Source organism: Lottia gigantea, assembly GCF_000327385.1.
Source record: "Lottia gigantea unplaced genomic scaffold LOTGIsca_37, whole genome shotgun sequence".
In the NCBI taxonomy this organism is placed as follows: Eukaryota; Metazoa; Mollusca; class Gastropoda; family Lottiidae; genus Lottia; species Lottia gigantea.
This window is the reverse complement of record NW_008709259.1, coordinates 1,610,031-1,627,467: the sequence shown is the minus strand read 5'-3', so window position 1 is coordinate 1,627,467 and position 17,437 is coordinate 1,610,031. Positions and strand designations below refer to the sequence as shown.

Sequence of the window (17,437 nt, the reverse complement as noted above, 5' to 3'; positions counted from 1 at the left end):
TCTGTAGTGTTTATGGGTTCAGAGACAATCTATAGTGTTGATGGGTTCAGAGACAATCTGAAGTGTAGATGGGTTCAGAGACAATCTGTAGTGTAGATGGGTTCAGAGACAATCTGTAGTGTTTATGGGTTCAGAGACAATCTGTAGTGATTATGGGTTCAGAAACAATCTGTAGTGTTGATAGATTCAGAGACAGTCTGTAGTGTTGATGGGTTCGTAGACAATCTGTAATGTAGATGGGTTCGTGGACAATCTGTATTGTAAATGGGTTTGTTGACAATCTGTACTGTAAATGTGTTTGTCGACAATCTGTACTGTAAATTGGTTTGTTGACAATCTGTACTGTAAATGGGTTTGTTGAAAATTTGTACTGTAAATGTGTTTGTGTACAATCTGTACTGCAAATGTGTTTGTGGACAATCTGTACTGTAAATGGTTTGTGGATAATTTGTACTGTAAATGTGTTTGTTGATAATCTGTACTGTAAATGTGTTTGTGGACAATCTGTACTGTAAATGTGTTTGTGGACAATCTGTACTGTAAATGTGTTTGGGGACAATTTGTACTGTAAATGTGTTTGTGGACAATCTGTACTGTAAATGTATTTGTGGACAATCTGTACTGTAAATGTGTTTGTGGACAGTTTGTACTGTAAATGTGTTTGTGGACAATCTGTACTGTAAATGTGTTTATTGACAATTTGTACTGTAAATGTGTTTGTTGACAATCTGTACTGTAAATGGGTTTGTTGACAATTTGTACTGTACATAGCTTCGTAGACAATAATTTACCTAACGTCCTTTATCGCTTGAAAATACCCCTTGCATAATCAAAATGTGTCAGCTAAATTATTCATGAATATTTTTTTTATACTCTAAGGCTAATTATCTTTCGCTTTCTTTGTTTTAACAACTCTCTTGGCTAACAATTGTAAGAACGTCTGAGATGATTTATATGTTCTTCCGAACATTCCATGAAAGTGTACACATCAGCCATCGCTCACCTAGCTATACTGCCAATTATTTACATTTTGAATAATATTTCCAAATCGATTATTCCGTTTCATATCAAGAAAATGCGAATTGGCTTTGGGTTGTCACATTCATGTTATTTTGCATCGTATGCGTTTGTGGTTTTGATACTTGAAGTACCTTATACTAAGCGAACCCTTTTGCCACCGAAATATATGTTTGTCTATGATACTAATACGAAAAGGTACCATACAACCTTTTCATACATATAACAACATTTCTTGAAACGGATGATCTGTCATTCTATGGGGAGCCGGATTCAGCGACCATAGTCGAGGTCAGGGGTTTGTCATAGTCCAGTTTTCAGCCCGATTTCCTGCTGCCTACGGTCTCTTTTAACGTGAACAGCCGGTAGTGCATGCGTAATACACGGGGCCTCGGTTAATGGCCCATTCGAATTGAGAGACGCCTTTTCAAGCCAGCCATCTTTAAGATGCTGGTGTCACATTATAAGTTGAAGGGAAGTAACCAGTTCTCAGCAATGTCAATGTTAACAAGTGACTGTCTGTAACGGATGTGTTGGGTCATCTTGTATTCCGAAAGAATATTGATCCTGAAATTCTCTACCGTTGTTTTTTAAGGTTAATTTATCGCTTCTCGGCTCCATCCGAAATAAAAATCAACTTTACGAGCTGCTCACTACAAATTTTCCTCGCGATATATCATGCACAACTAAGTGCTATTAAATGAAATACTGTTCTCGGTTCAAATAGAAGGATATTTATCATTCAAAACTACGTATGGTTCTTTCATGGAAATAACACACACGAACGTAGTTGACGGCCATTTTGAATCACCAACTCGACTTAATTTAAAGGTTTAGAAAAATTATTAAGTCAAGTTGGTGATTTAAAATAATTGTGAACTACGTTTGTGTAGTTATTTCCCTGTAAGAAACATACTTAGTTTCGTATGGGATAGTATAGCATAGATGTATTTCCATTGTAACAGACCATAAGACCTTAGACAATTTTGTTTAACACTATACACATTTGAGCATAGTCCCCAGTTGAGTTGAAACAACAACGTTTCGGATATAAAATTTTAATCGGGACAGTTGGGTGTTTTTTCATATAATATTTTGACTTCATGCGCATAAGCAAAGTCAGCACAGTATCACAACCAGAGCTATTATTATTATCATCATTATCATTATCATTATCATCATCATCATCATCATCATCATCATCATCATCATATATTATTATCATTATTATTATTATTATTATTATTGTAAATATTATTATTGTAATTATAAGTATTATTATTATTATTTCAGAGCCAACGAAATGTAACCAAACAGCATCAATGATGTATTTGGTGAGAAAGTTTTTTGCCTCGGAAACGACGGTTGCTAAAGCAGAGCTTGAACAAGGCAAGCTACTGAGAAAAACGGGAAAGAAGGGCCGAGGCAAAAGTCAATTCAACATGCCTTGTGGTATAACTGTTACCAAATCCGGTAGGTCAATTATGATTTTGATTTGCGGATCGATATTACGATTAAATAATCGGGATGTGCATTGAACACTTTCCAACTTTTTTTCCCGACTTGGGCGTTTTCTGTTACCGTAAACCATATGACATCTATATTGAAAATAAAGTGGCAATTTTTACGCTACTTATTTCTTACTTGTTGGCGGACATTCACTTTCTCCAGGAACGTAAGATGAAGAAGTGAGTTTGTGGAAGCCGCCATGTTGATGTGAGCACGTGATACATACCTGGAATTTTATTGGTTGACTTTTAAGCTAGATCAGGACAAATTGTCTGGAACAAATGCACGCTTACCGGCAAGGCTGCAACAACGCACATTGGCCAAAGTTTCGACTTCGATATTATCATGAAAATAATGTTCTCTTTATTTAATTTAAGGTGATATAGTAGTCGCTGATACCGAGAACCACAGAATTCAAATATTCAACAGTGATGGATTATTCAAATTTAATTTTGGAACTAAAGGAAGTGAACCTTACAATTTATGTTACCCTATGTGTGTTGCAATGACAAGTAATGATACAATAGCAGTGACGGACAGCGTAAACGCCTCAGTAAAAATTTTCTCCTTGGGAGGAAACCTTCTGCAGCATTTCAAACCAAAGAGTATATTCGAATTTCCATACGGGATATGTGTTAGTTTTGAAGGTCATTTAGTGGTGACGGATATTTGCAAACACGAAGTGATTGTTTTACACCCAAATGGCGAACCAAGTCACATTATCGGTTGCTATGGTGATGGCGCAAGAGAATTCGATCATCCATATTTCGTGACTGTGAACAAAGACAAGCAAATAATTGTCTCCGATACGGGAAATAGTTCCATCAAGATCTTCCAATTTCAAGGCAGATTACTCCGCTCGTTTAGTTTGAGTGATTTTAAACTACCTCGTGAGAGTTTTGTGTCGTTACAGGGTCTTTGTACGGATAATGAAGGAAACACAATAGTTATATGCAATAATACTGTTTATATACTTACTAAAAACGGACGATTATGGGAAATTCTTACTCCAAAAGACGGGCTTTCTTCACCTAAGTGCATTGCCTTCTCACCAACTGGACGACTCGTGGTAACTCAAGCAGAGCTCGACGACAAACACGAACTATGTTTATTTCGTTACAACGCCGATGATTACAAATCATTAAATATGTTGCTTTATTATGCTATTTCTATTTAGCATTTGCATAATTTTTAGTAGTCGTATTCATTCTCAAGGCTAATCCGAATCATAAAGATTTTATTCGTGTCTCTGATAGTTTGTATTGTGTCATTTTTAGAGTATAACACTACAAGGGATATGACTGACGTTTTCTTCTGACATATCCTCAACACCTACAAGAATACATAAAACTAGTTATTGCCATTAGTTTATTAATTTTAAACCTGTTATTTTCTATGGAAATTGAGTTTGTTCTTAGGTTTGAGGTGCGACAAGACGAGGGTGTGCTAATCATACGCTGTAATGTTAAAATAAAGTATAAGAAGCAAGATGAACGGGTGCGGATCATCATCGGTTTTGACATGATCTTATTAACCTCGAGAAAGAATGACGAATGGGGGTATGGTTTGGGCAAAATAAGATTCGGACACGATTTGCTTCTTCTGTTTTTCTACTTATGACCAACACCGTACATCGTATCGCACACCATACCTCGTCTATTCACACCTCAGTGCTTAAAACCATTTTCCAATTCGTCTGGCTATAGCTATCGGAGATTCGGAAGAGTTCCTATCTAACTAGCTCGGAGTCATAGTATTTCGTTTTAAGTTATATTTTTTCAAAATTTATATGGGGTTAGTATTGAATCCAAACCACCCAACTTCACTAACCGGAAGTAAAAAATTTCTGCAATGTTAATTGCACAGAACACAGATGTTCCTACAAGACAATGACACATAAATTTATTCTGAAAAATAATCGATTAGAAATTAAAAAAGAATTTTTCGTTCTTCTGTTTCATATATATAAAAATCTATGATCTACAATACAAGCATTACCCATTTTCTAGCAATTTTTAACATCCATTTATGTAGGTTGGTGTAGGCGGGTGATTTAATACCAACTCTCCAATGTGCCATATTTTAAACATTTCACATCATTTAGTGCTAATCTTTTTGACATTTTGTATATTACATTTTAATAATTTTTCACATTTTTAACTTAGACATAGAGTTTGAAAGAGTCTAAATGTGTCGACTTAGTCATAGAGCTGATAGGTCTCGATTTCAGCGATTTTTATTACTTTTCAGAAGGCGTAATCTCCAATGACGTTTCATGATTGAATTTGGATGACAACCTGGTATAATTATTTAAACTGGATGCAATTGCATACAGATCGAACGTGGAATTTTATTCTGAAAAGTGTTCCAAACAGTTGTAATTTTGGCCATTTCCAAACTTTTTTTATACGACTTTTTGTACTAGTTGTCATTGGGCATCTTACTGAAACGGTCAACAGAGTGTTACGCTCTCCTAATATCATTATAGTCCCGTCACACCAGAAAGGCGTTCTTACTTGTGCTGCTTTTGCGACGGAAAATTGGCTCAGAGCATCTTAAAGGGACGGATGTGCAGTTTCGGAGGGTTGATTTTAGTCTTCTAAATATGTAAATAGTCTTCAGAAGTACTAGAAATGTAAGAAAATCACTCAATTCCTTTAAAAATACTTCAAACAAGAAATTGTACTCACTATTTCTATATAAATGTATTTCTTTTCTATATATCACAGAGTATCTTAAATTGATGAGTTGTCATTGTAACATTCAAACACAGATAATTCTGGACAAACATGGATTTGGAGGCTCAAATTTCGACGGTGAGCTGTGATCACTATTATTGATTAATTCCAGTTTCTAAGACTAAAGTATGATTGGTAAAAAACAAATGGCCTGTCTGTCTTTTTAAGGTTGTCATAAGCTTACTATAAGCGTGTACGACACGTCAGATCTGCTCTGGAACGCATAGAGAGGTCGTCAGACAAGCGTTGTAACATCTCTTTGAGCGGTGTGAAAGCGCAGGACACGCATGGCAAAGACGCTGCAAAAATATTAGAAAGCAATATGATCGCATAACTCGTGGTATGAGGTCGACTGTTTTTCAGTGCTAGTTTTCCTTACATTTGACCGCGACCTAATACATTTCTAGTTGCCGTAAGATCGCACATGGTCGTCGTCCGGTGTGACGGGGCTATTAACTCAATGTAATTTCGTAATATATAAATGGACTACTGTACACGTTTTTGTATTTGTTTTGAGCAGAACATTTATCTGATACTTTATCTTCAGAGCTTACAAGTAAAAGGCTAATTGAAACACTACGTGGAATCGTTTCAGTTTTTAGAGAGCTTGAAAGGCATGGTTCGCCATTTTCATCAATCGTACCTCGGTCTCAGAAACCTAATCGGTTGTAGTATTCACAGCTAACCGTTAAAATTGGATCTTGTAGGACTAGTAAGAAGGCTTAAATCAAACCCCCAAAATGGCGAACCATGGACTGTTTCAGATGAATGACTGTTCCTTAGCTTTTTGATGGCCAGTACAAACGAATAGAAACAACATTACTTTTTCATCGATGGAAAAAATTAGGGAATTATCCATTATTGTATATGAAGTCTTACATTTCTGATTTTGGATGTGCTGAAATTGAAATTGGATGTTTGAATTCGCTTGTAGCTTCTTCTAAATACTATATATAAATTGTTGGAAAAGTGTTTTGCATGAACAATAAATTTGATTCTTGACATCACTGTGTTATTATCTATGTATCCTGACGTCAAGTTTGGTTTTTGTGGTGTGTTTGCAAATATTTACCTATAGTGCGTTCAGTGAGTTACGCTTAACTATCAAACGTTCTTCTAGTCACTTTTTGTTTGCGTCGTCTGAACGCGACTGGTAAGTCATAAGCTGCCTTAACTTGCACCTACTTCGGAAGTGGCTCAAAACCTGGCTTGAATAATTAAACCAGCTTAGTTTGACCGTCTGAAAGCCGGATATGCCATGTCTGTGCATGCGCTTTCCTGTATACAAATTCCCGCCGTTATTATTCTCGGGGTAAATCCGAATTAAAGCCGGCTCACCAAAAAACTATAAACACTGCTAAGAGAACGATTGATGGTTCATATGCCTTAACTTCAGTCGTATGAACGCACAAGACAGTGTTCGTGCAATCACAGTGCTTTCCGTGTTGCCTTTGATATAAATGCTAATAGCTCAGCTCTCTTGTTGTCAACACAAGGCATTTAAAAACTCAATGATAAGAAACTGGGAGCCGGACAACCCCACTTCTTAATAAGTGAAATTAATAATCGGGATAATTTTACATAATTTACTCTATCATAAGTCTGTCTTGCATCTATAAGGCAAACATAAATAGCGGACGACCTGTTGTAGCCAAACTGCTAAACACTCTGAACTCCATAATTAGATGATTAATTACAGTACAAAGTACATCATTTAGGGACAATGTAACCTGACCTTTTTTTTAGAACATAATCATCGTCCAATGAGTTGAAATGAATACCAGGGTCTGAAAAAAGAAAGACGGATATAATGGTAAACCCATTAATCAAAACGCCAACATAATTATGAATTTCAATTGGTTGAGATATGCAATATGTGCAATTCTATTGGTCTTACTTGCAATGGAATGATAACATTTTTTTAAAAAAAGTCCCGGATAGAAAATCGCTTGAAGGTCTTAAAGACAAGGTCAAATTCATTTTCGCAGGTGTTTAAATTGAGACAAATAATCGAATAGCATCATTCCATGAAAATGCCATGCTATATTTGGACGCTGATCGCTTTTGTTGTGTTGTGCCTATGTCGATCGGCTACATCAGGTAATAATAGATTTTTTAATTGCATTCAAATTTTTTGTTAGATTCAGGATTGACGTTTGTAAGATTTGAAAGAAAAATTAAAATACCGTAACTTATGCCCAAACCTATGAGTTGTATCCTGATACCATAGCGTATCCTGATACCATAGCGATCACCACTTACGTATACTTGGAAATAAAGAATAGTAGTCATATGTTTTGAACCCAACAAGCTATAGGCAACTTATATTATAGGTTTTAAAGTTTTGAGATTCGAAACAAGGAACCATGTGATCGCATTCCAGATCAAATGAAAAAATAATTTTATTCAGATAAACAGTAGAAAACTACTCGGCCGATCCAGAGCACCCATTTCTTTTCTCAGTGAAGTATTTGTTCCGACCTGGGCCTGTTCATTTGGGAGAATCAAACACCCCTTTCATTAAAACAAAACGTAACTTGCGCGCAAATCGAACAGATGACCACAGATATTGGGTTTTGAACGTAAGTCTCCAGCAACCAACACAAAACGCCAAACATTGATGTATTTGAAATTTTTTTTTCATGTTTCCATTGTTTATTTCTTCATAAAGCATCAAATTGTAATGGAAATTGGACCGAATTCTTCGATCGAGATGATCCATCTGGTAACTACGACTCTGAGGATTTGACCAACATTCTAAATGAATATCCTGGGAGAGTTTGTGAGAATCCTATTGGTGTTGATGCTAGGCTGTTGAATGATTTAAACTATACGACTAGTGGTGAAATTGTAACAATCAGTCCATCTATTGGTCTCATCTGTAAAAATTCAGACCAGATAGATAACAAATGTGAAGATTACAAAATCAGATTTTGTTGTCCGAAAGGTACGTTTTTTACATCATCAAATCTTTCTTACTATCAATTGATATAAAACTTTATTGCGAATAGACGAGATGTTATATACAATGCGTTGTTCTTTTTCTTTTTCTACTGACATAAGTCAAAACTGTTAAAATAGTGCAGGATGTTATATTATTTTCACCAAGTAAAAATTAACGTTTTTAATTCAAAATAAAAAGTGAAAAATGTCGTATGTAAACCACCGTACGCTTATACCTATCATTATAAAAGCATATCACAAATAACATTTCCAGATTAGGCCACATACTCTTTGTGCAGAGGCTAATTCCGATCTCAATTTGCTAGCAGGCATACATGTAGTTTGTTCTTTGTACCATATGACATTTCATTTTGTATTAGCATTCTTTCACGACATAGTGATGAACTTAAAGTAATAGTACATATTTAAGATTTTTAAGCTACTACTGAGGAGTGTTAGATTTTAATAAATCAATATCCCGTCAGGCGATTACACCATAGCGTATTCCTTAATCTCTGAGTTACGTTTAAACATGTTTGTGTACGCACCATGTGCTACTGAAATCAACAAATGTTTTAATTTCTATCTATTCCACCAAACATTTGTCGATTTGACATGTTTTATTTATATTTCCATTCTCTTTTTTTTTAAAGAAATCATAGAACCAAATTGTAATGGAAATTGGACCGAATTCTTTGATCGAGATGATCCATCTGGTAACTACGACTCTGAGGATTTGACCAACATTCAAATTGAATATCCCGGGAAAGTTTGTGAGAATCCTATTGGTGTTGATGCTAGGCTGTTGAATAATTTAAACTATATCACTAGTGGTGAAATTGTAACAATCAGTCCATCTATTGGTCTCATCTGTAAGAATTCAGACCAAATAGATAACAAATGTGAAGATTACAAAATCAGATTTTGTTGCCCAAAATAATCAAATCTGTCTTGAACCCAATTGATACAGAAATAAAGAGACCAAATATTATATATGATGCGTTGTTCTTTTTCTTTTTTTCTACTCCATAAACAATTCCGTGCGTCATCTTTTCGCGCACATGTCAAATACTGTTTAAAAGAATGCGCAAAAAAATAAAACTAGCTTACATTATTATTGCATTATAAAGCATATCACAAATAACATTTCCAGATGAGGAGAGGCTAATTCCAATCTGAGTTTGCTAGCAGGTAGTTTGGTCTTTGTGCCATGACATTTCATTTTCTGTTAGCATTCCTTGAATTCCTTGAACGTGGTCGCATTCCAGATCAAATGAAAGAATAATTTTGATTAAGATAAACAGTAGAAAATTACTCGGTCGACATTGAGCAGCTAATCCTATTTCTCAGTGAAGATTATAAAGTTACTTCCTGCTGTCGCACATAATCATTTTGCAAATTGTCCCTTTAAAGGATGGTAAGGATGGGTAATGCTTTATTATAAGAGCATAGCATAGCTAAGTCAGATTTGAAGAATCTGAACCAAAGCTTCGTTTTAACTTCTATTTGTAAAAAATAGTATATAAAATGCAATTTCAGTATAATCAATATACTACACATCATATGTCTTTCATTCGATCCTGGATCATTAGCCTACTAGTCCCATGGCCTTATGCTACGCTTACGCTATGTTTCTGGTAGCAACGGTAGCTTTGTTTACCCGAAACGTATTGCGCCGTGGGATTTTGACAATTTTTGACCCCATATCCATGTTTGTTAGGTTGGGCTTAGTTTCACCGTCTATACATCTTCAAGACCACACAGACCGTGTCAGACCGAAGCAGAACTCGTACTGTAATGCTCCGGCCTGCGAAGCTTGACAACGGAATCCTTTAAAATTGAACGAATTTTCAAAATGCCTTGCCGCTAAAAACAAGAACAAAAGAGTTAAATTGAAGCATTCAAAAGTTTTATTCGTAAATTTCGTTGATTTGCAAAATGTTATAAAAAGCAATGTTTTTGGTATTTTTGGAACTTGATTTTGGATTTATTGGTACTTGATTTTGGGTTTATTGGTACTTGATTTTGGATTTATTGGTACCTGATTTTGGTTTTATTGATACTCGATTTTTGGTTTATTGGTACTTGATTCTAGGTTTATTGGTACTTGATTTTAGGTTTATTGGTACTTGATATTTCAGATCTAAAGTTCTTTGGCTACATATTTCCAGCTCGCAACAATTCCTCCATACGCTTGCAAAGTCACAGAGGAAGGCGAAACCTCGTCGTCTATAGCGTATCCTGCGCCATTTTTAGTGGTTAGGACCACGGTGGTGGTCTCTGGCAAGGTGTCGTGTTTACCACTAAGATCAATGGTTGATGAAGAACTTCCAACATTTACAGCGATGAGATAACTGAAAGATAGTAACAAACATGAACTAGAGTTAAACCTTTATCGAGATTTAAAATAGTGTTCCTAAAACATGATGTCATGAAAGTCATTGACATTTGAACACAATTAATGACGCTTTCATTTAACACCAATTAGATTAGGTGCCATGCGTTCGAATCTTTCTTAAAAATTCTGATTCCTGTGCCAGTGCTAACGACAGTCTATCCGATGTCGGCTTTCATCCCCTAATACCAATCAGAACCCCCACCAATTGAATGCTTACACAAAAGATAGTACCAGAGCTATATATACAGTCAGTAAAGTAAAATCAAATGTCCCAGTGTGCCACGTTACAGATTTAGTACCGAACTCATAATTCACTTACCCAGTCTCTCCATCGAACTCTTTAATAAAGGAGATTATTGAACCACTGAGCCGAAAAAGTTTAAAGTCGCCATGTTTGAAAGAGGGTTTATTTCGGATACTTGTGAGGTTCTTAAACAGCGTTAACATTGAATTGGGATCTTTTGACAGCACCTGAAAGGATTATAGTACAATAATAAGTTGAAAAACTCAAAATCCTTTTATCCAATTATGATTTTTTTTAGAAAAAGATTCCAAAAAGTCCAATTTGTTGTGTTTGCCTAAGCATAATATCACAGCTTTAATATGGAGTTTTGTCCATTTTCTTGACAATGCAAATCAATATTAGGTTCATGTGTATGTAAGATTTTTTTGTGAACCTTGGATCAAATCTTGGAAATAAGCTAAAAATTACAATTCTTTAAAATATCTCACCATTACAGAATTGTTAGCAGCGTCTGTGTTAATTGGTTTCCACGTTGACGAACAGTTTTGACAGAAACCGGCAGAACTAGAATTATTCCACTGCATAGGTGCTCTCATTACTTGATTGCGTGACCATCCATTTGTAGGGGAATCCTGAGAGTTGGTCATTTCAAGTTCGTCACCATAGTAAACAAATGGCGTTCCTGGTAACAACATGGTTAAAAACAACATTGGTCTGTTGAGTTTTGGTCTTCTGTTTGCCATTCGTCCAGTATTTTCGTCACCTTCCTGCAAAAACACGATTTTTTTAATTTGAAGCTTTGAAATACCCACAGGTGGACTACAAAAGCTGTGAACACATTAAGGTGCAGTAAACAACATTCGTCTTCCCCAAGATGCGTACGGTTAAGTTGCAATAACGGCTGATACATTACTCCATGCAATTCAAATCATGCTTCATTAATCTCGCCTTCAGTTATAGATGAAGATACTCACCATCCAGTTACTCCATCGTCCAGACGGTATATGATCAATCCATGATTTAATCCTAGAGTAGATGGTCTGGATGTCAGTGCCATTCTGAATCATTTGAAAGTGTTTATTAAGTGGAAAATCCACACCATCTCGATTATACATCCCATAGTAATCCATATTAGTTTCAATATCACCGTTAACATCAGCAAATAATAATCTGAAATATTAAATGAAATTCGATTGAAACGGTGTGGCGTTATCAAAATTTCAAATCCATTAATTTTCACATTATATAAGCTGGATTTCGAAAAGCATAATCCAGCTTTCAGCTTTCAATTAGGCCAAATACGGAATTCAAATTGTTGATAACCAGAAAATCTCTGAATTTGTGTCCGGTAATTATCTAGATGAATACAAATGAAACCCAGCTTAAAGTCAACTTTACTGTTTCGCTTTGTGAATTTACAACGTTTGTTTTCATTCTTTTTACTCATATTAGATATCCATTATTGTCACAATAGCCAAAACGTGAGGACAAAATGTGTTATAAACAATCAATATTCTAAAATATTTGAAAATCATTGCAGCTCTTACTTGTAGCTTCCGGTTTTGTTACCATAGCCATCCATGAAGTGCCGCCATCTTGCAAACAGATCATTATTCTCTGGTCGGGCATAAGTGTAGATGTGGTCGTAATAATCATAATCATTCTATACAGAAATAATTTCATCAATTTAATTGGTGTCGACAGCTGGGTCAAAAATTAACAGCAACTTTAGTCGTGATATTCTTTGGACTTGTGTCAAGATTGATGAACAAACTACATTCGAAATCTCAAAATAGAATATTGACACGAGTAAATGCCAATCGATATTTCTGAACCAGCTGGAAAGGGGGGTAACTTCGACTGAATTGTTTAAGTTTTTTTTTCAAAGTAGTCCAAAAGTTTGAGCTTCACATTGTACTTCAGGAAATCCCGAGTTGCTACAAAAGACACGACCTCCTACCAAAATTGCTAATGAGAAACTTGACAAGAACTAAACGAAAGTATTTTGGTGAGATGGCCCTTGTTTTAGGTTTTTAAAGCCAAGCATATTTGCTGGTCGGTATGCCACAAGGCCATAAGCGTTTTATCTTGAATCCACCACTTTCTAAAGTAACAAGACACAGATTACGTGATAATCTGCCCCTTATTGGGCTCATAGGGGCGACAGTGCCATGCATTTCAAGTTGAAAATTTTGACAGGACAGCTGTACAGGACAGACTTTCATCATCCAAGGCTACTTAAACGTCCTTTGATTAGAATATGAAATGAAATGTTGCTTTTCTAGAGCTTGCAATGTCAGCACATAGGCATTATATCTTTAGTACAGCACACAGAGCCTTGATATATTATCCAACATTTCCATGTCCAGTCCTTTTGATTTGAATGTTCTTGAGCGATTAAGAAAAACCTAGGAAACTCACCGGACTAGCAGATATGGTGGAATTTGACTTCGGTTCATCTCGTAAATCATAGTCTTCTAATAGCCAACCACTATCTCTAATATAGAAACCATCAACACCTAAATCTAACCAATATTTCATTATATTCTGAAGAAAGAAAAAAACACCTTCAAATGGTCAATTGGTGTGTTGATGTGTGTTAACACCACCTATAACTGTTTCTCCTATATTGTTACCTAGAGACAGCGTATTTCGGGAGGTGGGAGGGTGTATTGGGCCGTGGCCCTACCCTCGGGACTCTGAAAAGTCATATTTTAAAATGAAAATTAAGTCATATAAATGCGCCAAATTCATCTCAGGCCGTCTCACCTAAATGGGGGGGGGGATTCGTATTCGAATCTTAAACTATTATTTTTATTTTTATTTGAAGACAGTTATATGCTACTTCAATTTCTAATGCGAATATTGTTAGCAGTTAGCAGGGAATTTCCGTTGGAAATTGGGACTCTTCCCAAATCCCATGATAAGCTGAATAATGTTTTGATACGTACTGTGAGTTCCTTATTAACAGCATAAGATCTGAGGTTAAGATCGGGCTGACTCTCTTCTCTCTGATGCAAATAGTACTGTCCTCTTCCATCATCTAATTTCCAGGCTGAACCGTTATAGATTGATACCTACAATATAAATTATATAGCTTCTTTGGAAAATGTTCTTTAAATAAAGATGCGATATTCTGTTGATAAATCCTATTCAATTGAAAGGAAATGGATCTTGCACATACTCTTCCATATAGAAAAATATAGTTGATTCGTAATCAAATGATTGGACAAATTTGGATCTAAATCTAATGATTGGACAAATGTTAATTCTTATTCAAATGATTGGACAAATTTTGATTCAAAACCATGGGATTGGAGGAATTTTGGACCTTAATCTGATGACTGGGCAAATTTTGATTCTGATTTAAATGATTGGAATTTTGATTATAAGTCAAATGATTGGACAACTTTTGGATCTAAATCTAATGACTGGGCAAATTTTGATTCTAATTTAAATGATTGGACGAATTTTGATTATAAGTCAAATGAATGGACAACTTTTGGATCTAAATCTAATGATTGGACAAATGTTGATTCTAAATCAAATGATTGGACGAATTTTGGATTTCAATTTAATGATTGGGCAAATTTTGATTCTAATTTGAATAATTTGACGAATTTTGATTCTAAATCAAATGATTGGTCGAATTTTGGATTTCAATTTAATGATTGGTCAAATTTTGATTCTAATTTGAATAATTTGACGAATTTTGATTCTAAATCAAATGATTGGTCGAATTTTGATTCTAAATCAAATGATTGGACAAATTTTGATCTAATTCAAATAGTTTTGGGTTAGTTTATGTTCTTATTTGAATGATTAGACTAAATTTGATTTCTCCAAATTGACCTTAATTTTTAAAACAACCTCGACACCATTCATATCAACTTGTTAAAGCCTTTTTTCGTTAAACCCATTTCAACCATTTATAGGTGAAATACTTACCCAATTTGATGGCGGACCTCCATTACCATCTTCCCAAACATAGAAGTTTCTCATTTTATTGGTTCTGTCGCTACTATTTTTAGACATGACAAACCATTCATGTTCATCACTAGTGAAGCCTGGTACAAAATCCATCAACAAGTACATTCCTGTAATACACAAACAATATTCTGGTGATTCTCAGAAAATATTTTTTAATAGTTGGATCATATTAAGTGAATTTAAAGTGATTAAGTTAGGTGATCTTCACTTATACCTTGACTGCAGTAGCCACTATTCTTGTATCACAGAATGCAGCGAGTTGATTGGATTGTAGGCCAGCGTGTTCAGAGATTTTCTAGCGAGGCCTTTGATTGACAGTATTTGTAAACGTACAATCCAATCCAATCACGTCAGTTCATTTGCAATCCCCCCAAGAAAGGTGCCTATTGCAGTCAAGGTGTAAGTACAAAGTTCGTATTAACTTAACATCGTGATGATGGGAGATAACACGCTAAGATTTTCCTTACAACCGTCAATGATAAATATGATATATTCAAGTAATAAGTTTATCTATTTTGGATAAGTCGCAAATCTAAAGATTTTTGTTTAGTATTTCCGTATAAGTATAAAGATCACAAAACCTACCATGTTTCTTGGTCATGTTAACAAGCTCCTGAAAGTCCTGCATTGTTCCATATTCTGGATTGATAGCTTTATGGTCGATGATATCAAAATCTGAATCCTTTCCTGATGCTTGTTTGTAGATAGGACTCAGTGATAGAGCTCCAACACCAAGATCTTTCAAATAACCAAGCCTTTGTGTAATTCCTGTAAGAGAGAAATTGAGTGTAATACATTAACATGGGTGGGCTGCTTTTACTAGATTCTCAAACTGGGCTTTAAACGAACACACTATAATCAGGCCACGTATTCTTGATGGCCTAGGTTCTTATCTTCTACCATTGATTCTAGGACATCCTAGCGCTAACATCGTTCAAGAATATGTGGCCAGGTTTTCCAATGCACATCATCTATGTGGTTGTCGGAGAGATTAGGAATTAGAGGGTGTAAAATTGCGGTAAAGAAATTTTACGTAAGTACAGGCATAAATATTCAATAAAAAGCGATGACACTGGATTCAAGTTGAAATACAGAGATTAAAGTCATATCAATGTTTATCTTCTGAATGTCAAGGTATTACTAATACCGTCTTATACCTTGACATCATATGGCACTTTTTATTGTACATTTTAACATAATATAAATATTTTTACAGACCTTCCGTCGAGGTCTCTGATAATCGTTAGCGTACAATCCATTCTATCAAAAATTTGGGTGGAACTGGAAAAGTGTTTAGTGGTGTCAAGGTATCAGACGAATGTCGTAATATCTTGACATTGTGAATATAGTCAATGTTGTTAAACAAACCCTACCTTTCAGATCTCCAACTCCGTCATCACCACTGTCTTGGAAACTTCTGACATAAATTCTATAAGTTGTCTTATGCTGCCACCAGAGTTGAGATTCGGGTTTGCGACATTTTGGGTAGATGATAACAATGGCGATAACTGTAATAATCAAGGCCAGCCAACCCAGGAGCACAATGCTCATACATATATATCTGTAAAATTAGAATCATTTTATTGAAACAAGGCAAATAATGAAAGGACGTGCTTATATTTTTTACCCACAGGACTAGTATGATCAATCCTCTTTTTTAGTTGCGATTTTCATGACTTCTGATAGTTTGTTTACAAATTATTGCGTTTTAATTTCCAGAGTTTGGATCAGATGTATGTGTAAACTAACCAAGTGTTGCCTTTTTCTGAATGATATATGTTAAACTGTCGAAATTGACTTTAAAATTTCGATCAGCTATAATTAGACCAACAATGGTAAATACCAACCTAAGAGTTTTCCAGATGCCTTTCGAAGAGTGTCTTAATAGTTCATCCTTTCCCATGCCTCTATAAGGTTTATCTGAGTGATGAGGCAGTTTCTCGTCAAAATGAACTTCAGGAGCCTTCTCATCAGCGTCAAAGCCGAGGTTGTCGGTTCCATCTGACGATTCATTGAGTGGCTTGTGCGAGACGATATAAACCCCCGATTTCTCCATTTTCTATCTAAATAATAATAATAATAATAAAAATCTATTCCCTCATCATTTCAAATTACTTCAATACACAACCCAGAAAATATAAGGTCAATGATATTGTAGCTTTGGATAATCTTAATTAACAAAATACGATTCTTTGATTGGTCAAACTCATTACTATTGGCTCGTGAAGCGTATCGTATACGAATCCCTGTACTAGCATGAAATGATCTGAACAATTGTAATTGGAGACCGCTATGTTGTGACCCTACATTTCTCACGTTAACCGCTTGAACTTCTCGTATCGATTTACCAGATTTACGCTTTCACAAAATACCTTGTATTACAAATGCAATTAACTTTTAGTCACTGAAATGACAAGTATGAAGACCAAAAACGTTTCGCACATTCGACAGAGAAGTTTACAAATTGTTTCCATGTATTTTAATATTGTCCCACGAGCTTCCCAGGGATCGCCCTAAAAATATCCACAACAAGATTCTCTACTCCGGACTGGAAATCAAAAAATCGTAATAGGATCATTTAGGATGTTGCTCTTAGAT

General features: G+C 35.3%; 3 protein-coding genes across 3 annotated transcripts; 2 read left to right on the top strand and 1 right to left on the bottom strand.

Annotated features, from left to right (window-relative positions):
• Positions 1-2,902: 2,902 nt before the first annotated feature.
• LOTGIDRAFT_67442 (hypothetical protein) lies at positions 2,903-3,391 on the top strand (the record flags this gene model as incomplete). The annotated part of the gene is made up of 1 exon (XM_009058978.1): positions 2,903-3,391. A coding segment is annotated over one exon (489 nt), but the record flags the coding sequence as incomplete, so codon positions are not given.
• A 4,717-nt stretch (positions 3,392-8,108) lies between these two features.
• LOTGIDRAFT_121660 (hypothetical protein) lies at positions 8,109-9,147 on the top strand (the record flags this gene model as incomplete). Its single annotated transcript, XM_009059086.1, has 2 exons — positions 8,109-8,211; positions 8,870-9,147. Coding segments are annotated over 2 exons (381 nt in total), but the record flags the coding sequence as incomplete, so codon positions are not given.
• A 1,326-nt stretch (positions 9,148-10,473) lies between these two features.
• LOTGIDRAFT_93125 (hypothetical protein) lies at positions 10,474-16,315 on the bottom strand (the record flags this gene model as incomplete). The annotated part of the gene is made up of 10 exons (XM_009059085.1): positions 10,474-10,561; positions 10,925-11,076; positions 11,338-11,616; positions 11,824-12,019; positions 12,397-12,512; positions 13,271-13,396; positions 13,801-13,926; positions 14,798-14,946; positions 15,425-15,607; positions 16,213-16,315. Coding segments are annotated over 10 exons (1,518 nt in total), but the record flags the coding sequence as incomplete, so codon positions are not given.
• Positions 16,316-17,437: the final 1,122 nt, after the last annotated feature.